This window comes from Gallinula chloropus (genome assembly GCF_964237585.1).
Source record: "Gallinula chloropus genome assembly, chromosome: 9".
NCBI lineage: Eukaryota > Metazoa > Chordata > Aves > Gruiformes > Rallidae > Gallinula > Gallinula chloropus.
The window spans coordinates 19,147,630-19,169,565 of NC_140094.1; the positions used below are offsets into that span (position 1 = coordinate 19,147,630).

Below are 21,936 nucleotides of genomic sequence, written 5' to 3' on the forward strand. Positions count from 1 at the left end.
TAGATTTTAAAGACCAGAACTTGTGTCCCCCTCTATCAATTCAGGGAGGGTTTTTGGTGGTGGGTTGTTGGGTTGTTTGTTTTTTAATCACTGGACATCGTTTCAAGCAAGAGCTCACAAACTGTTGGAAACCAGCGAATTAACAATAATCAGGGAATTAAGGATAATCCTGCTGGCTGGGGAGCATATGAGGAGGCCAAGCCTCAAACAAAGCAAAACCTCCAGGAAGCTGAAAGTAGGTCAGGTTGATAAGGATGAGCTTGAGGGACAGTGGTAATACGGAGGGGAAGGAGAAAAGGGGGGAAGGAAAACCACCCTGTGGCTGTGAGTAAAGGAAGAAGGGGCAGTCTGCTATGGGTGGCTGAGGTTTTAAAGACTTTTTCTTCCTTAAAACCTCTTAATATCCCTGAAGAAATCGGCTCTGATGGAGAGGGAGTCGCAGTGAGCAGCCATGCGGGGAGGGTGAGAGCTCAGCCTGGGTTTGGATGGAGAGAGCTTGGGAAACGCTGCAAATAAATGAGGGGTTTGTGAATTCCTGAGGCTGGATAAAGGTCCTGGAGGGGTCCTGGGCAGCAGGGACTGTCATCGGCTATGGCTGGAGGAGTGGGGAGCAGCTGGGATGCTTTACAGCCACCATGATGCTTGTCTGTGAGAAGGATGGGGGAAAGCAGCTGAGGACCCCAAACCAGCCCAGCCCAGGGCAGTTCCCATCCCTTCTCCCCCCACAAATCAGGTTGCCTGCCCCTCCTGATCCCCCCTTAAGCCCTGTGCAGCCATCCCACAGTCTCCCACCAGCATTTCTTGACCCCATGGGGACCTCCCAGCCCAGGGACCAGAGCAACAGCGCAAGCAGATACTCCATGCCCTCCCAAAAACACCTCCGTGGGTCCCACCACCCTCCCTCAGGTGGGGTCCAGCACCCCCACACGCCCCCTCGGCTAAGAAAGGACGGAGCAGGCGAGGGGTTGGTCTCTCCAAAACATTTTATTCCATTACTATTCCATGGTAGCATAAATAAGAGGCAATGACAGCACGTGTAACGACGGGGGGAACGGAGGGTGTGGGGCTTCCCAGGCTCTGCTGCTGGAGGTAGGGGTGCAGCCCCCAGCCAGTGGCAGCCAGTTTCTCAGTCAGAATGCTGTGAGAAACCCTGTCAAAGGCTTTCCTGAAGTCCAGGCAGATACATCCACAGCCTTCCCCTTGTCCATTCAGCGGGTCACCTTGTCATAGAAGGGGATCAGGTTGGTTTGACAGGATCTGCCTTTTGTAAACCCATGTTGACCGGGCCTGATCCCCTGGCCACCATGCATGTGCTGCATGACAGCTCCCAAGATGAGCCTCTCCATGATCTTCCCTGGGACTGAGGTCAGGCTGACAGGCCTGGAGTTCCCCAGATCCTCCTTCCCGCCCTTCTTATATATGGGGGTAACACCTGCCAGCCTCCAGTCCAGTGGAACTTCCCCAGTCTGCCAGGATTACTGGGAGATGATGGAAAGGGGTTTGGCCAGCACATCTGCCAGCTCTCTCAGCACCCTGGGGTGAATCCCATCTGGCCCCATTGACTTGTGGGTATCTAACTGGCCAAGTAGGTCGCTAATCATTTCCTCCTGAGCCATGGGAACTTAATTACTCTTCCCCTCCCTGTCAGCCAGTTCCTGAGGATGAGCACTCAGGGAATATCCATCTTTACTATTAAAGACTGAGGTAAAGAAGGAATTAAGGACCTCAGCCTTGTCTTCATCCCTTGTCACTAATGTTCCCTCTGCATCCAATAAGGGCTGGAGGTTCTCCTAGACCCTCCTCTTACTGTTAATGTACCTAGAGAAGGACTTTTTATTATCTTTTACAGAACTGGTCAGCCTGAGTTCCAGTTCAGCTTTAGCCCTTCTGACTTTCTCCCTATGTGATCTCACTGAATTCCTATAGTCGGCCCAAGACACCTGCCCCTTCTTCCAAAGGTCCTATTTTTCCCTCTTTTCCAGAAGATCTTCCTGGATCTCCCTACCCAGCCAAGCTGGCTTCCTTCCTCACTGACTCCTCTTCGGACAGGCTGGCACAGCCTGTTCTTGTGCCGCTATGATTTCCTTCTTGAGGAGCATCCAACCCTCTTGGGCTCCTTTGCCCTCAAGGGCTGCCTCCCATGGAATCTTATCCAGCAGCTTTCTGAACAGTACAAAGTCAGCCCTAGGGAAGTCTAAGGTGGCTGTTCTGCTGTCTCCCTTCCTTACTTCTCCCAGTACTAAGAATTCTATCAGCTCATGATCACTATACCCCAGGTGTCCTCCAACCTTCACATCCCCCACTAGGCCTTCTCTGTTTACAAGCAACAAGTCCAGCAGGGCACCTTCCCTGGTGGGTTCACTCACCATTTGGGTCAGGCAGTTGTCTTCCAAACACTCCAGGGACCTGTTAGACTGCTTCCTCCCTGCTGTGTTGTACCTCCAGGAGACAGCCAGTAAGTTCAAGTCCCCACTAAGGATGAGGGCTGGTGATGGTGAGACTTCTCCCAGTTGTTTAAAAAACAACTCGTCAGCTTCCTCCTCCTGGTCAGGTGGTCTATAGTCGACTCACAGCACTGTATCTCCCTGATTTCGTGCTCCTCTCTGCTGCTTCCTTCCACAGCATGAAATTTCAAAGGCTTCCAGGTCTGAGAGCAGCTCCTGCATCCTGAGCTCCACCACCACGGCCCCGACCCTCCGCTGAGGCTCTGCCTGCCTGGCTCAGCCCTGTAGCCACAGCCCATCGTTGTTGGGCAGGTCCCATCACTGCCAAGGCCGCCCCTGCTGCAGGGTTTGATCAGACACTTCTAAACACTTGCTTTTAGTCTGGGGAATTGTTTCAATGGTTTGTGAATAAAGGGGTTTGAGTTGTGTTAGGGATGGGAGCGCAGGCCTGGGGCTGCCTTCTGCTGCCCTGCTCCTGGGGCTCAAGCTGGGGGGGGGTCTGGGACAGACACCACCCGGGGCAGAGCGCTGGGATGGGGCCTTTGTCATGGGCTCCCAGCTTCAGCTGCGGGTCCCTGGACTCACCCTGGGGCGCAGGCTGGGTGCAGCACTGGGGGTCTCACTTCTCCCCGGGGGGGAGGGGTGCAGAGCCACACCCCTGCCCAGCTTATCCCCTATGCCTGGAACCCCACTGCTCCCCCCTGCCCAGCCCTGAGCCTGGGAGGGGCAGAGCCAGCAGTCCCTGCTGCCCCTCACTAGGGCCCTGGGCAGGTTCCCCCCTTGCACCTTGGTTAATGAAGCTGGCAGGGGCCGGGCCCTGAGCCTGACCCGATTGCACCTTGCTAACACTACCCCTGCTGCTGCTATTTATTCTGTGGGTCTGTTCCCTCTCTACCTGTAGCTCTGTATCTGTACATATCTCTTTTATGAGAATAATAAATGGATGTTGTACATAGACCCTGCTGTGTGTCTGTCTGGGGTTAGGGGGGGCAGGCAGGGCCTGCGGGGGAGGTGGGGAAGCTGGGACCCTTCTCCATACCCAAAATAAAGCACCACAACCACCATTATGGAAAAATATATCTAATAAGAACCACAGTCAGACCATCCCCAGGTGCCTTTAGCCTGTGGGGCTGGACACCAGCACAGCCCCAGCCTGGCCCCATCCTGCCTGGGGGGGTGACTGGCCCTGGCTCCAGGGCTGAGCGGGGCCGGACACGGTGACAGGGGCAGGGGAGGGGTTTTCTCCATCTTCCTCTGATTCAATGGAATGCAATCATGCTGAATAGATTGATGTAGGTGTAGCTTAAGAGACAATTAATATAACTTTAACATAAGAATTTTCATGGGTTTAAGAATAGATTAGTTTAGGAGAAAATGGCTGTAACTGTGTGAGCTGCTTGTGAGAGCAGCTGCAAAACTCAACCATAACAGCCCAACAGTAACAGCCTTGAAGATAAAGGAGGAAGAATTTGTGTGTTTTTAAGAATAGATTAGTTTTGGATTTTAGCAGAATTTGGCTGTAATCACATAAGCTTTTTCATGAAAGCGGCTACAAAACTGAACCATAATAGTGCAACAGCCTTGAAGGTAAAGAGGCATCACTCTGGGGGGGCAGCTATGGGGGGGGGGGGCTGGGGGGGGGCTGTGGGGGCCTTGGGGCTCCATCATACAGACATAGGATGCCCAGGGCCCGCACAGCACCTCCTCTGTCTGCAGCCTCTCCGACACCAGGTGCTGGACACAGTGGGGCTGGATGGAGCTGGCGAGGTTGGGTGTGTGAAAGTAGTAGTTTTTGGTGCCGTTCCCTGTGCCACAGGCCCAATACACAAAATAACACCCCCTCCCATGATTGTACCTCATGGGGAAGCTGTGGAGCATCACACAGCTCCGGCACCCGCATCTCTCCGTTGGGGTGAGTGGGGTGGCATCCATCCCCTGAGTCCCAGCAGGAGGGAGCGGGACACATCCCAATAAATTACTTTTGGATTCGGGAATTCATCCTTTTTTGGGGATATTCTGTATTTAAGGAAGGCTGGAGGCGTGTAGAGCAGCTCCTTTCCCCAGGCTGCAGCCCAGGGATGCTCACAGGCTGCTCCTGCTGAAGCCCAGCTATCCCACAGCCCCCAGCAGCACCACGGGAAGGCTCCCAAGCTCCAGCTCTGATGAATCCAGCCCATCCTACACCCCATTCCAGTTCTACACCCCGCTGTCACATTTTTTTGCATAGGAAAAAATAATAATAATAATAATAAAAATTAATAGCAACGAAGCATCACGCTTTCCCAAGGAGTCACCGCTGCTGCTGCCTCAGTTTCCCCAACAGAGGGAATGCTGCTTGTCTACTTACTGGGCCACGCAGACACCTCAGCATTGGGTTACAGCGGTTTTAATGCTAGACAGGAGTAGGAGAAGGTGTTTCCAGTTAGAGGGAGGGCTCTTGGCAGGTCACTTGGCTTCTGGCTCGTACTCTGGGTGAGTGGGTGCAATAAAACTAAGGAGCGAGTAGAAACAAAGAGAGTTTGTTGGTTTATAAAAGGTCCCCGGGAGTTAATTGTTCTTGGGGCTGTTCCGTAAGTTCTTTAACTCCAGCTGTAGCTGCCGGATCCGTATGTCCTTCTGCGAGAGCTCCTCTTTCAGCCGCCGGATCTCGTCCTGCTGCCGGAAGAACATCCGAAGGAGCTGGAAAAGGGAAGGAGGGAGCTGGAGGGACCGTGCTGGCCGCTCACTCCCGTGGGATTCAGCCTCTCACCAGCCCCTGGAGCCTTTTGCAACGTGCTCTCATGGATTTAAGTTTTCAGTGAAATTGCCATCCACAAACTCTGCTCCAGCAGGATGAGTCTTTGCTGGGACCCAGCGCTGGCGTTTCCCCATCACCCCCGTGCCCTGTTCCCCAGGGAAGGATTTTACTAAAGAAAACTTTGGGAGCTTAGTGCTGCTTCTTTGGGATGCTCTGGGGTTGGTGCGGAGCAGGATGCTGAGCTGCAGGGAAACCCTAGTGCCTCCCTTTGGGAGCGCAAGCAGAGACCTGCAGAGCAGTGGCTTCCCAAGCTGCACCCAAAAACAGTGTTGTCCCCCTCTCCAAGCCAGAGACCGTCCCCTCCCATCCCCATGATGTTGCTACCTCGTTCTCCGTCCGGGGCGGCACATTCTCCAGCAGATCGATGCCGTTAACAACAACACTCTTCTTCTCCCTCACCGGTGCCTTGAAGACAATTTTGGATGTCTTCTTGTAGCCCTCCTTCAGCGACATCAGGATGGGATCTGAGCAGGGCAGAGCACAGGAGAGAGTTGGGGAGGAGGCTGGGGAGGGGGGATGCTGCAGCCCTGTCCCGTTGCTGGGGCTCCCACCTCCCACCCCGCGCGGTGCCGGTGGCTTTACCTCTGTTGACCCCGCTCAGCCATTCGTCGGGTGTGAGAGCCGGCTCCGTGCCCGGAGTCATGGGGTAAATATCCTCTTGGTACGTTTCTGACTAAAAACACGGGGGAAAGAGAAGGAACCTGTTCTGTGAGCCCGCTCATGATGCCGACCCCACGTCTGTGATGGGATGCAGTCGGCTGTGCTCCTTTGGAAGCCGTGATGCACCCGCCCAGGGCATCCTGGGAAGCAGCAAGCCCCACGTTTGCACCCTCAGGTTAGATGGGGGACACTGCAGAGGGGCCAGAGGAGGATGAGCAGCTGCTGAGATGCAGCAGAACCCAGGACTGGCTCCAGGCTGGTGGCTGCATTTGGAAAGGCGAAAGCCAAACCCTGCTCCAGCTCCGAGACACATCATTTAGGCAGAAGGAGCCCCCAGACCTCACAATGGCACAAGCTGGTTGATGCAACCCAGCCACAGCAGGGCCAGGAGCAATGCAGAACCCCACTTCCCATGGACATTCCCACTAACCCTGGGAAAAACCCCCAGAAAGCCCATCGCTGGGAAGCGCAATGACCGGGAGGACTTAGACCGGAGCAAAGAGATGCAGCCATCAGATGGGTCATCGAAGGGCAGCTCCGTCTCACTGGCCCTGCTTTGGGTACCCCTGGACCCCACTGACCCCCACCAGCCTGTCCCAGGGTACTCACCCTCCTCGGCACGATCATGGAGATGGGTTCGATCAGCCCCTTGAGGGTGATGAGCTTGTAGAACCGAAAGACCTCGCAGGCTGACACATCCAGCCCGTGCTTCGGCATCACCCCTGTGAAGAAGGAGAGGGCAATAACTCCGGGGTGCAGCAGGGAGGACCCCAAAAATGTCCTTGCTCTGCACTGGGAGACCCAGAGCCTTGCTGAATCCATCCCTGCTGTCACCCTGGGGACCTGGCACACAGACTGGAGCTGCACCAGGCGTGTTTGCAGGGATGCTGGGAAAGGGATGAGCTTTAATTCATCCAAAATCATGGCAATCACTGGCTGATGTCCCCTGGTAAAGCCACAGCATGTGTGGCAGTGGCCAGTGTGTCACCAGGCGTGTGCCTGGCCAGGATGCAGCCCCATCCCATCCCTATCACCGTGGGAAGATGATCACAGCGATGCCAACACCACCCAGCAGCTCCACGATGATGCTCTGGAGCTGGCACAGCACCTGCCAAACCTCCCCCAAACCCATTTCCCCACAGCACTTAATGAAGCCCCTTCCATCACCTATTTTTTGGCGAGCTCAGAGCAAGAGGGCAGTGGTGTGGCCGTCCTTACCCAGTCCTTTCTGTGGGGCTGGGGAGCGGAACTCCATGAGGTAACTCAAGTAGGGCTTTTCTGAGCCGATCTCGTAGTACCGAATGTTGCCGTCACCCTGGCATGAGAAGAGAGACCAGGTTGAATTCAGACTGTGATACCAACCCCCAGCACCCCATCCTTGGGAAATCTGAGGGATGGGGGGGACAGGATGGGGGGGATGTTGCAGCCCCAGGCATCACAGGCACCCCCAGAAACCAGGGCTTCACGGCCGGAGAGCTGCGTGATGCTTTGCTGGTGGATCAGGTGTGTTCCCCGTCCAGCTCTCCATCCCTTGTGTGGTTTGGGGGGGAGATGCCACAGCCCCCCATGGCAGCAGGATGAGGGGTGCAGCCTGTACCTTGCCAGCCAAGTACAGCATGTGGGTGTCAGCGTCGTAGAAAGGGAAGAGGAGCCCCGAGAGCCCGTCGATCTCCTCCTCTATCAGGGGCATGGACAGGTCCTCCTGGGCAGGGGGGGAAAGCGCTGCGTCACCCGAGGTCTGTGCTGAGCAGAGGTGGGGGGTCTCGGTGGGGATGGAGGGGTGGGATGAGGGGGTCCCGGCACCCACCTGGTCCCAGAGCGCGATCTGCCGCGTGTTCCAGCGCGACACCCCCGTGGTCAGCAGCCGCTTGGTGCTCCCCAGGAAGACCACCCGGTTGACGCGGTGGTTCTTGCAGCTCGCCTCCTGCGAGACACGAATGTGCCCGATCGCAGACCCCTCCCCCTCCTCCCCAACCCCACTGCAGCCCCCAGGCCTGGCTCCTCACCCCGGGACAAGCCCCTTCCTCAGTATGTCCCCAACCTGCTGTCCCCCGATGCCTCCCCCTGCTCCCCCCCGGCTCCGTGCCAGTAGGGCTGCAGATTCCACTTCCAGCCCGTGCCAATCCAAACTGCCTGTTTTCCTGAATATTGGATCCCACCTTCATCAGGAAACCACCATCCGCCTCCAGACTGTGGCTTTTTCTGGAGCTTTCTGCACTCCATCCTAATTTCCACTATTATTTTCCACATATCCCTAATTAGTGGAATGAAAGCCTCCAACACCAGCGCCTTCCCCATCACCTTCACCTAATCCAACCACCCAGCCCCTCGCATTCCCGCAGACCCCAACACGAGCAAAACCTCAGGGGTACGTACAGCATCTTCCAAATGCTTTTCCACATCCCCAAGGTCTTTCCATGCCCCTCTCCCCTCCATCCCATGCAGCATCCCAGCATGAGCCCTGTACCTGCAGGACCCTTCCGGACCGCGGCTCCACGACCCGCAACTTCTTGTCCTTGCAGGTGGTGGCCAGGAGGCTGCCATCGGTGTTGAAGGACATGCAGAGGATGACGTCCGTGTGGCAGTCGATCATCTTCACCGGCTCCCCGATGTCCAGGTTCCAGATGAGGACCTGCAGGATGGGGCAGGGTGGGAAGGGAAGGTTACCCTGGTATCTCCACTCCTGGAGACCCCAACCCACATCTCGTGCAACCTCCACATCTGCTGTGGGCACCTTCATATCTCCTGGTTGGGTTGGAATTGCCCCCCTCGTCCTGTGCAGAGCCCCCTCCCCTCCTCTCAGTGCTGCAAGATCCTTGTGGGATGAAGGTACCATCCGCTGCAGACACAGTGGGTCCTTTCCCTCCACCCAGCAGGATCCTGCCCTGGGTGCTGGCAGGTGACACCCCACCTGTGTCACGAGCAGGCCACAGCTTTGCCAGGGCAGCCCCCACGGACAGGGCTCACCTTGTAGTCGTAGCCGGCGCTGAAGAGGATGTTGTTGGTGGTGGGATGCCACTCGACAAGGCCGACGCGGCGGCTGTGCCCGTACAGCTCCAGCACGGCCTCCGTCATGTTTCGCTTCAGGCCACCCTCAGGGATCTCCCAGATCCGCACCTGCAGGACGGGATGGGTGTCAGGGTGGGTTTGGGACCCCCAGCAGGACCCTGACACCCACCCGGGGGAGCTCTGAGCTGCTGAATCCCTGCGGTGCCCTGATGCCAGCAGCCTCATCCTGCACCCTAATGGGTGGGGGGTTGATCTGGTCCCCTGCAGCAGCAGGGGGAGTGCAGGGGGTCCATCCCGTCCCAGCGAAAGGGGAGATGGGAGGCAGCTGTCCCACCCTTGGGCTCCAGGGAGATGGACCCAGGGAAGCTGAGGCAGCACTTGGGGGGGAGCGGGGCCAACAGGGACACCCCGCTGCCCCACTGCCACCAGCCTGTCTGGGAGCACCCGGGTTAAAACCAGCTAGAAAAGCCTCTGCAGAGGAGGTGATCTCCAAATAAAAGGGGGTGCTGCCCCAGGGCAGACTGAGCCTTCTACAGCATCCTCCCTTCAGCCAAGCAGCTCCGGATAACACTACCAGAGAGGAGTTACGGATGCTCCCACCTCTATGGCAGATCACAGGAGTGATGTCACATTTACCCCTCTCCTCGGGTCTGCCCTGCATCTGGGCACCCCACATCCATCCCAGCAGTGAGACCGGAGGGGGGTTCCACCATCCCTACAGCTTCCCAGAGCCCCCAAAACCCATCAGCATCTTGATCCCCATGGGTCAGCCAAAGGATGAAACAACCAAGCTTCAGACTCTGATCTCCCTCCACATGTGCTCATCCTCCCTGGAGCCTTCCTCTCACCCCAGCTCCAACATTCACACCTCCCCACTCTTAAATATCACCACTAGAAAAGCCAAAGCACCCGGACATCGCACATGGCCTGTGCTGGTTCCCTTCTGTCCCCCCACCAGCATCCCTGGGGGTGTTCAAGGCCAGGTTGGATGGGGCCCTGGGCAACCTTGTGTAGCTCCAGGCCTGGAGGTTGGTGGCCCTGCCTGTGGCAGGGGGGTTGAAGCTCTGTGATCCTTGGGGTCCCTTCCAACCCAGACCTGTCTGCGATTCTATGAGCTGCACATTTAGAGGTGAGGAACACCAAGGAAAGGCGTTAGGAGAGGTGCAGGCAGGAGGCTGGGTGGGTTTGGAGGGACCATCCTGAGAGCATCAGCAGTGCTCATAAAAGGCGCAACGTGGGGAGGAAGCAGCACAGCCCCAACCACCGGCTCTCTGAGGGGCGGGTTATGAAACTGTGGGTTATGAAACGGCTGTTACCAAACCTCCTGCTGCGCCTCCATCGCCCGCACCCGCGAGGGCACGGAGCGAGCTCAGCGTGCCAGAGAGATGCCTGCTGCGAGCTCGCTGCTCGGGGGATGCCCTGTCAAACCCTGGTGGGGACACAGGGAGACCCTCACACACTGAGGGCCGGGCTCTCTGCATCCTCAGGGGCTGCTCAGGCTGGCACTAACCTTTCCCCCTTCATTGTGCAGGGAGCCTAAAGGATGGATACTAAACGCATCCCGCGTCCGCGCTCAGCGGGGAATCGCTGCCAGGGCTCTGCGGCACAGCATCACCTCTGCGCTCTGCTCCGGAGTCACGGCATCCCTTCTGCCTTGCAAGAAGAAGGGGGGTGAGTGCCAGGGACAGGCTGTTTGGGGCAGGTTTCCCTGCTGCTGATGTCGCTGCGACCTGAAAATAGCCGGGTCGGAGCGGGATGTGGAGCTAATTCCATCCCGCCGGCAGCACGGGCATAGCCAGAGCTAAGGAAAACCCAGCACTGGGTTTCATAACCACATCCCCTCCTGGGATGGAAACGGTGCTTTTGGGAAATCATCATGGCAAAAAGCCTGAGGAACGGCCCCAGAAGTGCCTCTCCTCACCTTCCTCCTCCCCCCAACACCAGGGAGAGCAGCCGGAGAGGGATGCAGCTCGGGAAGCCAGAGGCTTCCTCCCCCAGTCCATCCAAAGAAAACCCCCTGATAAAACCTGCCCCAAAACACGCCTTTCCATGAAGAATGTATCCTGGGAATGGGACACTGTGCCTCAGCCCCCCCTCTCCAGCTCCACGTTCTGCACCAGCTTCTTGCACCTGAGTACACTGAGCATCACAGCACAAGGGAAAGGCAGAGCCTGAAACACCTGCAGAATCCAGGTAATTCCCCTTCAGTCTCCAAAGGGCTCATCCTGCCCTTTAAAAGCTCCTTCCCAAAAAGCCTTCATGGCATTGCAGCAGTGGGGACTCAAAGATCAGCCCTGGCACTAATTGTGCCATGGAGATAAATGATGAATTAATCATCCTGGTACCCCAAGGGAGAGGGACACATGAGGACAGGCAGCTTTATCCGAGCAGGTGCAAACAGATATGGGTTTGATATGAAGGGATTAATCCCAGGAGGGGTCTCAAGCAGAGCAGTAACCCTGGTGGGCTGTGGGAAATGGCATTGAACCATGGCTGTAAAAGCCTCATCACCCCCTCAGGAAGGATATACTGGGGTGATGCCCCGGGGAGGGGGCTGCACACGCTGTCCTCTCCGTGCTGGGGACAGGATGGGGGACAGACACAAGCCAGGAGCTGGCTGCATGGCGTCAGGTTGTCCCCACATCCCCAGCCAGGGACTGACATCATGCAGATGCTATTTCCTGCAGCTCCCCTCCCCAAGGACTGGGGCACCCTTCTCCTTTCACCAGAACCCCGTTAAACCCTTCGGGAGGGAGCGGAGAGACCCTGAAGCTGCAGGACCTGCCCATGAGCAGCACCCCAAGGTGCAGGGAGGCACTGGGAGCCGTGAGCCCACCCAGCTGTAGGGCTGTTCCCCACCAACTCCTCTCCATCAGGGAAGGAGGGGGGCAATTAACTCAGGGTTAACGATGGCTCACGAAGTCTTCCCACCACCTCGCTCCCTCCCAGCACCTCCAATTCCCCGGCCATGGAATCCAAACAGTTCTCATGTAAAGCAGGAAACAGCTCACCATGATTCATGGCCACCATCTGACTCCCCCCCCCCCACCCCTCCCCATCCCTTTCCCCCCTCAGGAAGCTTGCAGCTAATAAACCCCACCGATAGGCTGAGCTGGAGGGGGGATGAGGCGTTAGGTGATCACACAGGGAACACTGAGCATCGGCTGAGGCAGATTGGTTAAAAACTGGGTCACCCCCAAGCCTGGCATCTGCTGTGCCTAATGGGGGTGGGGGGTGTGTGCAGCTCCCAACCTCCTCCCTCCTGCAAAGGCCCTTTGAGGTCCTCTCTCTTTTACCATACAGCCTTTGGGATGGATTTGTTTGTGTCCAGGAAGCAAAGGGGAGGAAAGGGATGGAAATAACAGCGACGTAACCATGACCCCATTCATTACCATCACCCCCAGCCTTTCGCTCCTGTCACTTGAGGGGTCACACCATGGGAGCGGTGGCAGCTCCCCACCCCCCCAGACCCTGAGAGCAAGAAGGTTTAATAATAGCACCGCTGTGGGGCTTGGGGAAGAAGAAATACAATAAAAAATGACCTTGTTGTGCACAGCTGTGGGGCTTATCTGCAGCGGGGGAGGCAGAAAGAGCAGCGCTGGGATGGGGACAGCACCAGAGCTGGGAACCAGCCACACAACTCACACACTGCTCTGCATCCAGCTCGGGGATCCCCAGGACAAGGAGGACACAGAGCTGTGGGAGCCAGTCCCAAGGAGCCATGGAGATGATGGGAGGGCTGGAGCCCCTCTGCTCTGGAGCCAGGCTGGGAGAGCTGGGCTGGCTCAGCCTGGAGAAGAGAAGGCTGCTTCTGGGGAGAGCTCTGAGCCCCTTCCCGGCCCTCGAGGGGCTCCAGGAGAGCTGGAGAGGGGCTGGTGCCCAGGGCAGGGAGGGCCAGGCCCAGGGGAATGTCCTTCAGCTGCAGGAGGGGGATGGAGAGGGGCTGGGAGGCAGAAATCCTTCCTGGGGAGGGGGGAGGCCCTGGCACAGGGTGCCCAGAGAAGCTGGGGCTGCCCCGGGATCCCTGGCAGGGTTCAAGGCCGGGTTGGATGGGGCTTGGGGGGCACTGGGCTGGGGGGGGTGACCCTGCCTGTGGCAGGGGGGGCAGCAGGGGGGGATGAATGCCCTGCCCACCCACACTGGGCTGTGTAAACTAAAGGCAGGAGGGTACACAGAGCTGAGGCCACTTGTCCCCCCAGGAGGTGCCAGCCCAGCTCACCGAGGTGTCTTCGGAGCACGAGGCGATGATGTTCTCAATGAAGGGATTCCACTTGATGTCCAGCACGTTGCCCTGGTGACCACAGACTTTGGGGTAGTTCGGTTCGATCCGGCCTGTCTGGAATTTAAAATAATAATGATTTGAAAAAAGAAATTAAAAAAGGGGGGGGGGAAATGGTGATAAATTTGGTGGGTTTAAGGTTAGAGCCTTGTTTGGGGAAAGAGCTCCAGAGCTCACACTGGGGTGGGTCTTCCAGCCAGAGGAGACCCCCAGACAAGTCAGGGATGGGTTCCACCTCCGGAGCAGCAGCTGACCCATGTGCAGGGATTGGTTTGTGCAGACACAACCCCATGGGGCTGCCCCCCCTGGGAGGGGTACAGCCAGCTGGGAGCTCCCAAAAAACCTTTGCATGACCATCTGGGCAAGAAAGCTGGAAGGGGCTCCAGAGGCTCTGGACTGATCCATTGGCCTTGGAGCTTCCCCCCCCCCTCCAACTTCCAAACCCGGGCTGAGCAAGGTGTGCAAGAGGAATCCCTGGTGACTCCAGGATCGTTAGCACTTTCACTTAATGAGGCTAACAACCCAAGGTGACACCCTCTGATGGGATCCCTCCAGGGGGATGGAAAACCTTGCAAGACTTTCAGAGGTGACCTGATCCCAACATCCCATGGGAGCTGGGACCTGCAGAGCTCGGTGGCAGCAGGATGGTCCTCAGCATTTGGCACAGCCTCCTGTTAAGGAGCCCATTGTGGATGGGCTGCAGGGCTGTCCCTGGTGGGATGTCCCTCATGGGATGTCCCTGCTGGGATGATGTCCCTGCAGCCCTTCCTCCTCCTCCTCCTCCTCTGCAGCCTGGAGCTGGTGGCATGCTTCAGAGCACACACACTAACTAGGTCAGCACGCTGCCACTGCTAAATATTTCATGGCCCTTCCAGCACCGACCTGTGAACGTATCGAGCTCCCGGCTCCATTCGGCGCCAGCCAAGAGACGCGCCGAGGAGACCAGGGGGCATTTGCACCATCCACAGCTCAGGGCTGGAGTGCCCCGGGCAGTCGAACCAGGCCCAGGGACTCAGCCCTGCCCTGGGACTCAGCCCTGCCCTGTCATTGCTGGGAAGGTTGATTTGTGTCAGTTTGCTCCCCGAAAGAGACAGCTGCTAATTGCTGTGGTTGCTCAGGGAGGAGCAGCATGGGATGCACAGGATTCAGGGGATGCACAGGATGCAGGGGATGCAGGGGATGCAGGGGATGCAGGGATCACAGAATCACGGGGTTGGAAAAGGCCAACCATTCCTGTCCTGTGCTGACCCACATCCCTGAGCACCTCACCTACCCTTTTTTTAAACACACACAGGGGTGGTGACTCAGCCCCTCCCTGGGCAGCCTGTGCCACAGCCCCACAACTCTTTCAGGGAAAAACTTTTCCCTCCCATCTGCTCTGACCCTGCCCTGGGGCAGCTTGAGCCCATTGCCCCTTGTCCCATCTCCTGTCCCCTGGCTGAAGAGACCATCGCCCACCTCTCTGCACCCTCCTGTCAGGTCAGTGGAGGCTGTGAGAAGGTCTCCCCTCAGCCTCCTCTTCTCCAGGGATGCCACCCCTGGGGGAAGCAGCTGAGGTTTGGAAAGAAAAAGCCCCCAAGGTGAAGCACAGAAGCCCAGCAAGGTTGGTGCTTCCTCAGCCTGGTACTAGCCCCGTGGATTAAAGGATGCAAAGCACCGCTTCACCTGTTATCACATTAAGCCAGCAGACATCCATCCCTTACCCAAATGGCTCTGATTACCCATTCCTCCCCCCCCATTTTCTCATTTCCATTAGCATGACATGATTAACCCGCTGTCTAGGGCAGAAATTCCTGCAGCAGCTGTTAAATTCCAAGCAGACAGAGCTGTTAACACGCAGCCGCTTCGATTTTGAGTGACCAACCGTGTGATTGCCCGGCCACGATGGGGTTTGTCCAAAGCCATTGGGCTTCCAAGAAGATGGGACGGAGCTGGGTTGCTAGGGGTAGCTTCCAACCAAGAAATGAGGAGTTTTGATGGAAATAGGTTGGATGCATCCAGCATGGAGGAGCTGCCACAGCAAGGGGCAGTCCCTGTGTGAGAGCGGTGGTGGGACATGATTTCTGCTCATCCAGCCCCCAGCAGCTCCAGACAGGAGCAACTGCATGGCTCCAGTTTGGCCAGAGCCAGCCAAGGCTGAGGAGACTGGGCACCCACACGTGTTCCAGCAGGATCAGCACTGAGACATCCAAAGCATCCAAGTTTCCACCCAAGAAATGAGGAGTTTTGATGGAGATGGGTTGAACGCAGCCAGGACGGAGGAGTTAAGGGATGGTCCCTGTGTGTGAGCGGCGGTGGGACGTGTCCGCCCTCGGGAGGAGCCAAAGGAAGGAAACTAAACCAAAAATAAATGAAATATAAATAATCAGGGATTCAGGCAGCTTCCCATTTAGCTGCCCCGAGAGGGAGCTGGCCTGCAGCCCTGCATTAAGCTGTGGAGAATCCTAATCACCAGAGCCCTGACCCCTGGCTTGGGGAAGCTCGCTGACCCAGATACTGTCTCTCTAGCAGGAGCGTGCCCTGCCGTGGCTCCCCAGGCTCCGGAGGCTCCATGTTCTCCATGGCATGGGCTGGGAGGAGCATTTGAGAAGGGGAAAGGTGCTTCTGTTCTGTCTTGGGGAGGAAGGATAACGGCGGCGTTAGGCTGGTTTAATTCTGGTATTTTGCTGCGTGGTGTTGGAGAAGGAAGATGTTCTCTGGGCACGGCTGGAGCAGCAGTGAGGGCAGAGGGACCAGCAGTGTGCAGAGCCTGGGAGGGAGGGAGGGAGGGAAGGAGGGAGGGACAGATGGATGGATGGATGGATGGATGGATGGATGGATGGATGGATGGATGGATGGACAGCCCCAGGAGAGATGGGCATACTGCCCCAGAAGGGATGCATACAAAGCCCCAGCTGGCATGGATGCATGGCCCCAGGAGGTTGGACCGCCCTGAGAAAGGGAACCCATCACCAGGAGGAGCAAAGCCTCTTTATCCTTAGCAGCATCGCTTTTAAGCACTCTAAGGCGACCTCACATGCAGTTTTGCTGTCCCAGCCACCCTCAGGATCACCCCAGACTGAAGCAATGGGCCATGTCACAGCTGTGGACCCTCCAGACAACGCAGACTTCAGTCCCAGGATGACAGAACTCCACTCAAATCACTTCAATATCCATGTCCCACAAAACCTGCTTCTCCCCAGGTTCCCTGGAGACACAAACCCAGACCGTTTCCAAAGCCTGGTGCTTCCTACAAAGCTCTACAGGTACAGTGAAAACTTCCACTCAACTCAATTCAGCTCAAGTCAGCTTACCTCAACTCAACTCCACTCAGCTCAGCTCAGCTCAACTCAACTCAACTCAACTCAACTCTACCCTTGACCCAGTCCTGTGCAGAAAACATTATAGAAACGATAGCAGCATCCATCCAGCATTGGTGCCAGCACCTCTGGTGCCTGTCCCTGTGTGAGAAACCCCTGGGGAAAGAGAACCTGCTGCCAGCCCCTGGGGCAGACTGCCCTCCCTCACCCCCAGCTTCCCCCTAATCCCTTATTAGCTTTCCGAGGGGGATCAGGGAAGTGCTGCCTGAGGCGTGGGGGATTTAAAGGGTTTCCCAGGAAATCCTTGAGTACACACAAGTCTCCAGTGGCTGAGATTAAGAGTAAATACATTTACTGCCTGCTTCTTAAAGGTCTCTCCAACTCAAGGGCTGAAGAGGAGGAAATTACAGACTTCCCTGACCTAGGGCACCTCCCCAGTGGTTTCGGTGCAGGGGAAGGTTTTTGAAAGTTAACTCATCTTCACTACCTGCACCAGGGTAACAGAGAGCTGAGCATCCACCCAGCCCCAGAGCACCCCCCTGGTACCCACACTGGGGGTAACAGAGAGCTGAGCATCCAGCCAGCAACACCCCTATCTGCATTCCCCCTGGTATCTGCACCAGGGGTAATGGAGAGCTGAGCATCTTCCCAGCTGCAGAGCATCCCCCCTGGTACCCATACTGGGGTAACAGAGCTGAGCATCCACCCAGCCACGGAGCTGTTCTCCTGCAGACTCACACCGCCCCAGTGGGACTGGGTTTTGCTCCCAGTGACAGAGCTCATCCCATTATTCCTGACTTGGAATACGCAGACATTTCCAGCCAAATCCTGGCCTGAATCCTGCTGTTGCTACAGTTTGGGGAGCGAATCGTCATCTTCTGAAGCATCAGCACACGCTCTCTCCTTCGCCCACTCTCCAGGGATATTTCCAGCATGAAACCTTCACACTGCTGGGGAGAGGCCAATTCCCAGTGCCTGATGCTCCAGAATTTGGGATCCTGCCCTAACTCTGCTGTAACATGGGGTGGAGGAGGAGGAGGACAGGGAAACAAAACGCAGCCACGGGCCAGCCTGGCAGAAGAGGTGACGCATCCACCCCATCCCTACGTAAACACGGGAGGAACCAGCATTTCAGATGTGCTGGAGGAGGAACATATGGCCCAGCATCACTCAGGGCACAAAGCAGAGGGGTTTGGGGTGAACCTTTCCCAGCAGAACAGAGGGGCAGGGAGAGAAGAGAAGAGATTTTTTTTAAAAAAGAAAAGGATGGCAGCAAATCAAACGCTGAGTAGAGCTGCAGTATCTAGGTTACCTTAATTATGTTCGGCTAAATATGGATGCCAATTAATTAGGCGGCTGCTGATTTCCAAAGAAAATTAGTTTAGTCTTAATAAGCTAATCAGTTCCTATTTCCCCCCCCCCCCCCCAAAAAAAAAATTAATTAATGAGTTTATTAGGTTGTACAAGGGCACGTGGAGCCACTTGACACAGAGAGTCACCCTGCTCTGGCTGGGATGCACTGGGTGCAACACTGCCAGGGATTTCCAATCCCTTCGGAACAGGTTGCAAACGGCAGCGTCTTCCCTCTGCTTCTGTCCTGCTGGGACCAGGCTACATTTGCCAGGGAAAAAAAACAAAGAAAAGGGGGGTAATTTATTGGCAACCCTGAGTTATTGGCTGAGGATTTAGGACCTGGAGTAAGCGGTGTGTGGATGGCTGTCCTTGCAGCCTGGGTTCCATGGGGTGGGGAGGGAGGCAGGGGATGGGGTGGGAGCACTCCGAGGGCTCAGACAAAGCTCCTGGTTTTTTGAATATTAATAAGAGTCAAGCTGTGAGCTGCAATTAAAATGCTGATTATAATTTCTTCCATCTGTAGCTGGTCCTACTCCAGAAAGTCAGGAAAAATTCAGAAGGGGTGGGAATGTTACAGGGGGAAAGAGCCTAAGGAGAACACTGGGCTCTTGGGGAGATGGGGTGCAGAGGGGCTTGGAGGGGAGCACTCCTCCTGCCCGCTTCCCCTCCCAGCTGGAAAACCCTCAGTGGGTCTGACACTGAAATTTTGCTGTCTGGAAGCTGTCTTCTCCCCATGCACACCATATGCTCTCATATGTGGGGTATGGTGCATCCCATCTCCTGTCCCCTGGCTGAAGAGACCATCGCCCACCTCTCTGCACCCTCCTGTCAGGTCAGTGTAGGTAGTGATAAGGGCTCCCCTCAGCCTCCTCTTCTCCAGGCTGAACACCCCCAGCTCCCTCAGCTGCTCCTCATAGGATTTGCCCTCCAGCCCCTTCCCCAACCTTGTTGCCCTTCTCTGGACTTGCTCCAGGACCTCAATGTCCTTCTTATGGTGAGGAGCCCAGAACTGGACCCAGCACTCGAGGTGCAGCCTCACCAATGCCGAGTTCAGGGGCACAATCCCCTCCCCAGACCTACTGGCCACACTGTGTCTGACACAAGCCAGGATGCTGTTGTCCTTCCCAGCCACCTGGGCACACTGCTGGCCCATGGTCAGTCACAGTCACCCAACACCCCCAGGTCCTTCTCTGCCTGACAGCTCTCCAGCCAGTCTCCCCCAGCCTGTAGCGCTGCGCTCTGAGAACGAGTGACTCAGAGCCCCATGTCCCCTCCTGCCACCTGAGAGCCGCAGGACAAGGGCAGGATGCCACAGCAGTGCCCCACGCTCAAACTTCCAGAGCAGAGCAAAGCACAGGCAATATTTATTCCATGTTCAAGGTCGCTCCTGCCCAGCTTTTTCTCCAAGAGATGCAGCCCTGCGCTCAGCCAGGAGCGGTCCCACGGGGCAGCTTCTGAAGCATCAGCTGAATTTACGGGAGGTTAAAAATTGCATGAGCAAGGGATGTGTGGATTCACGTGGGGAAAGCTTTGGGAAAGCAGGGCACAGCAGGGGGAAAGGATGTGTGCTGCAAACCGGGGCTTTGCAACCAGTTTCTGAGGCGTTTGTGCTGCTTCTCCAGCGCAAGGGGCTTTAGGCTGGGAACTGAAGCGCTGAGCCCTCTGCACAGCACAAGGCTCCTGGGCATTGGCTGCTCCTAAGGGGCTATTGCTTGGTGATGGAGACTTAGATATAAATCCCCCCTGCCTTCTGGGAGCTGTGTCGGGGAGATATCAGGGTCACAAACCCGGGTGGCCTCATCCCCTGTGAAGGAGCGGGGTGGAGACATGACCTGCCAGCACGTGCTCACCCAGAGATGCCAAAAAGGCTTTTAGTGAGCGTTTCATTTTCTTCCTAAAGGAAAAAAAAGAAACCCCTCAGTTCACTGCAGCAGCTCTGCATCCTCCCTTTCCTACCCAAAAACCCACCCAGCAGAGGACAGCAGGGGCTTCGACACCCCAGCACAGCACGTGCACCCGCACACCCACCCTCAGCCACCGGCTCCGAGCTGCCTCCACGGGTACCAAACCTCTTTACCTGCTCGATGGGGATGACGAGGAAGGAGCCCCCGCCGGCGCTCTCGGTCACGATGGCGAGGAAGCGGGTGTTGACGGCGCAGAAGTGGTTGTCGTGGACGTTCTTGGTGATGGGGATGCCGTCGAAGCAGTGCTCCCGGCTCGCCACCTTCCCGTAGACGTTGCGGAACTTGGAGCTGCGGTACTGCGGGCGCCATGACATCTGGCGGGGCAAAGGCAGAGGGCTTCAGCCTCCCCACACAAGAATCCCACCCAGGGCTGGCTTTCCCCTTCCCAACCCCTGCTGCAGTCGGGATGCTGCCCGGCGAGGCGCAGCAGCGACGGGGCAGCCCGGATCTGCAAGGTATCCTTGGGAAAAACAAATCCCCAGTCGCCTCCCTGGTGTGAGGCACCACCCGTAGAAGGCAGTAAAAGGCTCTTCTACTCTTGCAAAATTTAAGATGATGCCTTTTTCAGCATGAACTGCTTATCCAGAACAGGCAGCGCTGCTGCTGCTGCTTCACGTGCATGTGACAAATGAATTAAGGCTTCTAACGTGATGGCTGGGAAAAGGGTTGGGCTGGGCAGCATGAAAGCAGGCATCGGGGCAGGGGAAGAGCACTCGGGCAGGGAGTGAGCATCAGGGAGCTGGGACACGTTGCATTCAGCTGCCTGATGCTGATGATGATTCCCCTCCTGTTCCTCTGCTCCCTTCAGGCACTGGAAGGCTGCAATGAGGTCCCCCCGCAGCCTTTTCTTCTCCAGGCTGAACCAGCCCAGCTCCCTCAGCCTCTCTTCATAGGGAAGCTGCTCCAGCCCTCTAATCATGCTCCAAAAATGAGATGCTCCCAGGGATCCCATCACCCAATCCCAAAGAACCCAGGATCCCAAGGACCCTCTAGCTCACCCTGCTTCCCCAGAGCACATCCAAGCACTGTGGATAGCTGCACAGAAATGAGTGAGGCTTTGCTTGCCCTCACTACTTTGCCTTTTCAAGTTAAAAAAAAAACCCCAACAAACCCATTTTCCTTTTTAATTTCGGTCTTCCAAAGAGCTCTTAGGGCAGCACAAATGTTCAGGATAAAATCTATACAGATTTAAAGCACTTGGTGTAGAAGCACATAAGCGATGGAGCCACCTCAGAGCATCATAACTACAGCACCCTGCCCAAACCCTGGGGGATCACACACCTGAGGACTTGTAGCCACTCACGTCTTCATAACCAGAACCTATTGACACAACCATGTGTATTTAAACACTGGGCCATCCTTGGTAGCATCTTACCAAAGGAACGCTCCAGTGGCAACTCCAATCCCGAATAACTCCTCCCTGGGTCCCTGCTTTGCCCCAAATTCAACACCCTGGGCACACCTTTGGGAGCAGGGTGTGTTTGGGCAGCACCTCCTCAATTCCAAAGGGGAATGACTGGGGACAGGGTTGTTCCCACCTCTAATGAGCATGTGCCCAACAGCACAGAGCATCCTTCCCAGGATGCGCGGTGTGTTTTGCCATGGAGGTGATGCTGCCAGCAAATCCCAGCCTGCAAGGAGAAAGGACACAGACCCTTGAGGATTTAACCCAAAATGAAAGCAGAAAGACTTTTGTTTTGGGGCTGGAAAGGTTTTCTGCCTTGAAAAAAATGCAGACTCACGTCCAACAAAGTGCTGGGAACCTTTGCCAAGTGCTGGGAGCCGGGCAGGGTGAGGAGAAACAGCCCGGCTGCAGCTTGAGGAGCAGCTTTGCTAGGTCTGACCTTTTTCTTTGTGGAGAACAGATGAGTTTTCTTTGGGAAATTAATTTTTTATAATGTCAAAAAGGCACACAAACCCCCTCCCCCTCCAAAAATATGTATTTTTGATTTTTTTTTTTAAGCTCTCAATTTGCTCCTTGATGCCAGGACTTTGCTCCTGTCTGTACCATCTGTGCCCCTCTGCTCCAGCCCTGTTGCAACCCCAAATTCTACCAAAAGGGCCATTTGCTCAATCCTTCCCCCTCCCTAAACTATCTGGATGCTTCATGACATATCCCCACACAGGAGAA

At 56.3% G+C, this 21,936-nt stretch overlaps 1 protein-coding gene across 1 annotated transcript; it reads right to left on the bottom strand.

Moving 5' to 3' along the window:
- Positions 1–4,991: 4,991 nt before the first annotated feature.
- On the bottom strand, positions 4,992–20,119 carry CORO2B (coronin 2B; the record flags this gene model as incomplete). Its single annotated transcript, XM_084268314.1, has 11 exons — positions 4,992–5,123; positions 5,566–5,705; positions 5,824–5,914; positions 6,511–6,623; positions 7,120–7,216; positions 7,499–7,603; positions 7,709–7,825; positions 8,369–8,533; positions 8,869–9,018; positions 13,130–13,246; positions 19,919–20,119. 11 exons carry the CDS (start codon positions 20,117–20,119, stop codon positions 4,992–4,994), a joined length of 1,428 nt encoding a protein of 475 aa, XP_084124440.1.
- Between the last annotated feature and the right edge of the window lie 1,817 nt (positions 20,120–21,936).